The 4297-nt window shown below is 42.6% G+C and overlaps 1 protein-coding gene across 4 annotated transcripts in view; it reads left to right on the top strand.

The window, feature by feature from the left end:
* LOC123511556 (uracil phosphoribosyltransferase homolog) overlaps nt 1–3242 on the top strand; it is an 11286-nt gene extending 8044 nt beyond the window's left edge. For all 4 annotated transcript variants that reach the window (XM_045267560.1, XM_045267562.1, XM_045267559.1 and 1 more), the window contains exons 6-8: nt 191–335; nt 1620–1750; nt 2134–3242. In XM_045267560.1, the coding sequence (XP_045123495.1) occupies nt 191–335; nt 1620–1750; nt 2134–2208 (351 nt within the window). In that variant the 3' untranslated portion in view covers nt 2209–3242. The remainder of the gene's footprint in view (nt 1–190; nt 336–1619; nt 1751–2133) is intronic.
* Nucleotides 3243–4297: the final 1055 nt, after the last annotated feature.

Consider the following 4297-nt stretch of genomic DNA (forward strand, 5'->3'; position numbering starts at 1 on the left):
CCACAGAAATTACGGAGACGAGAGAGAGAGAGAGAGAGAGAGAGAGAGAGCGGGGGGGAGGTTATACACCACGTATATATGCTTTCATTTACCACCACTTAATGTGAAGGCAAAGATGCGGTGATACACGCACGCACACAACGGATAGCGGGATTGATCGGTGTGTTAAAATGACGTCTCTTATCACCAGGGCTTGCGATCCTGCTGCCGCTCCATCAGGCTCGGCAAGATACTGGTGGAGTCTGACCTGGAGACCCACGAGGCGAGGGTGGTCTACGCGAAGTTCCCGGACGACATCAGCCAGAGGAAGGTTCTCCTCATGTACCCCATTATGAGTAAGTGAGAGAGTGAAAGAGTAACGAAGAAAGGAGTATTAATGGTCACGTACCTGTAAACTGGTGAGCTTTCAGTGTGTGTGTGTGTGTGTGTGGTCTGAAGTGGTAGCCGAAATCCCTATTAAAGTATTAAGGGTTAGTACGTTCAAGTAAGGCTTCCCTTCCCACGTGTCTCTCGCAGTGGATTCATACACACGTGTCAGGTAAAGACGCGACGATATATTTAGCACTTCGACATGACTTTACTTTTCCCCAGTAAAAACTATATGTATGTTTATCAAGCTTGTAATTATTACAACTAAAGCAGATATAAGTGTGTGCTAAGAACTATCTTGCGCCGAGTAGCAGGATGTTGTTATTAGTAATAATCTTCATGTTCAGTCTGCCAGCGTTGTTCAGGGTCATTCAAAGATAAGCAGTGTCTCCGGTACAAAAACTACACCGTAATGTTGTTGTAATACTACATGATTGAAGGTCGCGCGGAGATAAGCAATATTGCCAGCACAAGATATGAAAAATATTAATTTACTACTGTATTTAATACTCAAGTCTGAGCATAAAGCTACACTGTCCATGACTACTACCAATTCGGCAGGTGGCTACAACATATCTTTAATATTGGCGAAGGTTCTGCCGTGGGTCATGGGGTCAGTGGATACAGATAAGAGATGAGACGAACTCATTAGTTGCTGCCTCTCCTACCTCTATGTATGCGCGGGATCACTGACTGCTTTAAAAACACTATTTAAAATTCAAATGATGTGGGACAGTTGAAAGTTGCCAGTAGCTTGGCGGGATGAGAGTGGGGTTGAGGGGGAGCAGTGCACGCCTCGCCGATGCAGGGAGAGCGTGAGGAGAGCGTTGGTAGGTCGCCAGCGCAGGGCAGCTTTAAGAGCTGTAAATAGCGCGTTCCCGTTGTTGGAATTGTCACAGAAAATGGGTGTTTTTAATGGGGGATGAGCATGACGCACTTTATCACTGTGTGTGGGTGGATGGATGTGTGTAGGCAAGAAGACAAGCGTCCTTTTGTTATGAGGAAAATTTTTTTTTTTTTCAATCCTTTGCTTTAAAACTACTGCGGAAGCTTGTTTGTGATTTTTTTTATTATTAATATAGTATCACCATTACCATTATTATCGTTCATGGATGCTATTAGTATTTCGGGTGTGAGTAAACATAACACCTCATGAAATTGTGTTGTATTAATTTCCGGAGGCAACAGTAGTATTAGTCTAGCCGTTAAACTTTCATGCATGTTTTACTGAGTGGCGTGTCCCCGTGCAGGCTCAGGGAACACCGTGATCAAGGCGGTGAACGTGCTGCAGGAACACGCCGTGGAGGAGGAGAACATCATCCTTCTCAACCTCTTCTCCACGCCTGCCGCGGCCCGCACCATCACCAGCGCCTTTCCCAGGGTAAGTCCCTGCCTTTCCTCCCCACCCCTCCCCTTCTCTCTCTCTATCTCTCTGTCTCTAATATCATCATCGTGTATATCTGCGTAGTACGTACAATATGGGCACTTCAAGAGTGACAAGTATGGCGTGTTATTTCCACGATATGATACAAGATTAGCATCTACATTATAATAAAATAGATACCCTCTGGGATTTCTTAGTGTACGCCTGTCTGAGTAAAGTTTCCGTAAGGAAGCATTCACGACACTCAACAAGGTTTTGTTGATATACAGATAACTGTTCAGTATCAAATAAATGAATAGATTGACACGTGCAGGTACAGGTAATATACAACTCTATGCGCTTTGTTCTTAGTCACCACCTAATTTCCTCAATCGTCACAGATGCACATCCTGACATCGGAGGTCCATCCCGTTGCTCCCAACCACTTCGGTCAAAAGTACTTTGGCACTGACTAAGGCCCAAGGCGGGAAGGGAGCAGCCCAGGTCTACCCCGCAGCAGAGCTAGCGAAGCTCTCTTAACCGCAAACACCGCCAAATCATTTCCATGGACAGACAGGTTTCCATGAAGGGAACAAATGTTTTGTGTGGCTGAGCCTCACAGCATTGGCTGTGAGATTTGGTAAAGTGTTATGTAGGCTGTAGGAATTTTGCATTTGCAGTATTACAATGTATTGATATATTTTCTTATGTAATTTTTCATTACTCTTCCATTTGCCGCAGAACAGTTGCTTTGGATTAGTTATATGTATGATTGCCAATAATGCTGTGATTTATTTAGATATTGCACTTACGGTGACATGATGTATATAGACTACATGTATATATTGTATGTATATTTAAAGTGTCGATGTTGACTGGAGAGTAGCAAGTCGATACGACTTTTATACAATCAACTTAGTGATGACAGTCGACTTGTACGTAATGTAATGACAACATCCAGCGGACAGCACAGGCCTCTTTAATACCCTCTCCTGGCTTTTCTACCAGGGGTGATTGTTTATGTACTTTAGGCTGACTGAGGTCTGTGCAGTAAGACAAAGTAATCTGTGAATTTCTGACGGTCGTGTTGAAAATGCATGAAAGTTGTAATCATGTGCAATATTTTAAGTGTTCTGTGTTTTTCTGGATCAATGAGTCTCAACCCCATTTCACTCATTTCCATTTCTTATAGCATTGACTCATTCTCTAACGATATTCAACATTCCTCCAGTAGGGAGCATTAGTGTCACCCGCTGGACTCACACCCAGGGGCGGCTGTGCTGCTATGAGGAAGCAAACCATTTAAGCTATCGTGATTCACTGGACTCCCATTTTTATGCATGCCATAAATGTGTTTGATTCTTTTTTCCTTATTTATATGCATCTGGGCAGATTTTTGTTGCACAAAACACTTTACATGTGAAGTTGGTGTACAGGCTTAAGAGGTCCTCTATGTGCATTGTTGCAGTGCATAGTGGCGCTGTGTAATCAAAATAAATGCTGAAAATTATTATTTTTTCATTATTTATCTTTAAGGTAGGTTTCAATAGAAAATTGACTGTACAATGTGATTTATGAATTAACCCTCGAATGTAATAATATGATTAATCCTGCACATGGAAGTACAATTATAACACAAGTGAACCATACCATTGAGAAGAGACATAAGTTGATCACCTTCACCTAGGAGAGTTTGATGAGTTTGCTTGAGGTGTTGGCCAGAAGACATCCACCTTTCGAAAACTTATGGCACTTTGTCCACTCCCAAAGCAGTCACTCAGCCTTCATAGATATATGGTTCATAGAGACATTTTAGCTTAAACTTTCATCAGTAATATATGCATTTTAATTGCAATAAGACACCAGAAATCAAGCTGATGTGTATCACGAAAGTAGCAAATGGAGGCTAGACTTTCAAAATAAGGTCAAGGATAATGTTAGGCAGAAACGAGGTCAAGGATAGAGTTACGCAGATTTCAGCGCTAAAGAGATCCAAGTGCATAGCTTCGCGGTGTGTTGGACGCGATCCCTATATCCTACTCAGTGGGGAAGTGTTACCCCCACTCCAGTGACAAAGCATCAGTATTATAATGTAATAACGACTTGCACTGCGTACTAGAAAGCTCGGTCCAACTGGAGCTCCTAATATTTCCAAGTGTTTCTTTTTGTAAAACATTTGAATAGACTAGAGGAACTCTCGTTAATGGTTATTTAAAGTTTTTTATTACTCCTCGGCAGGACTACAGTCTCTCCGTTAGTTATCAGATTAAGGGTTAGGGTTCAGCTATGTGTACCTTCCCAGCACGGAGTAATTGTGCATTAGAAATATTTCATCTCCCTCCAACGGACTTCCGTAACTACAGACAATGTCAAGATGATAGATACATTATACTGGAGGTTGCTCAGAGAGAGAGAGAGAGAGAGAGAGAATGTAGCCAGTTACTTAACAACTACTACTTGGTACTAATTTACTGTCATGGCTTGGCAGCAAGACACACCGCGACGCACAGCTGGTGATGTGTGACTAGCCAGCATGCTCGCTACACTCCCTCACTAAGATGGCGT

This window comes from Portunus trituberculatus, chromosome 31 (assembly GCF_017591435.1).
Source record: "Portunus trituberculatus isolate SZX2019 chromosome 31, ASM1759143v1, whole genome shotgun sequence".
Classification (NCBI taxonomy): Eukaryota; Metazoa; Arthropoda; class Malacostraca; order Decapoda; family Portunidae; genus Portunus; species Portunus trituberculatus.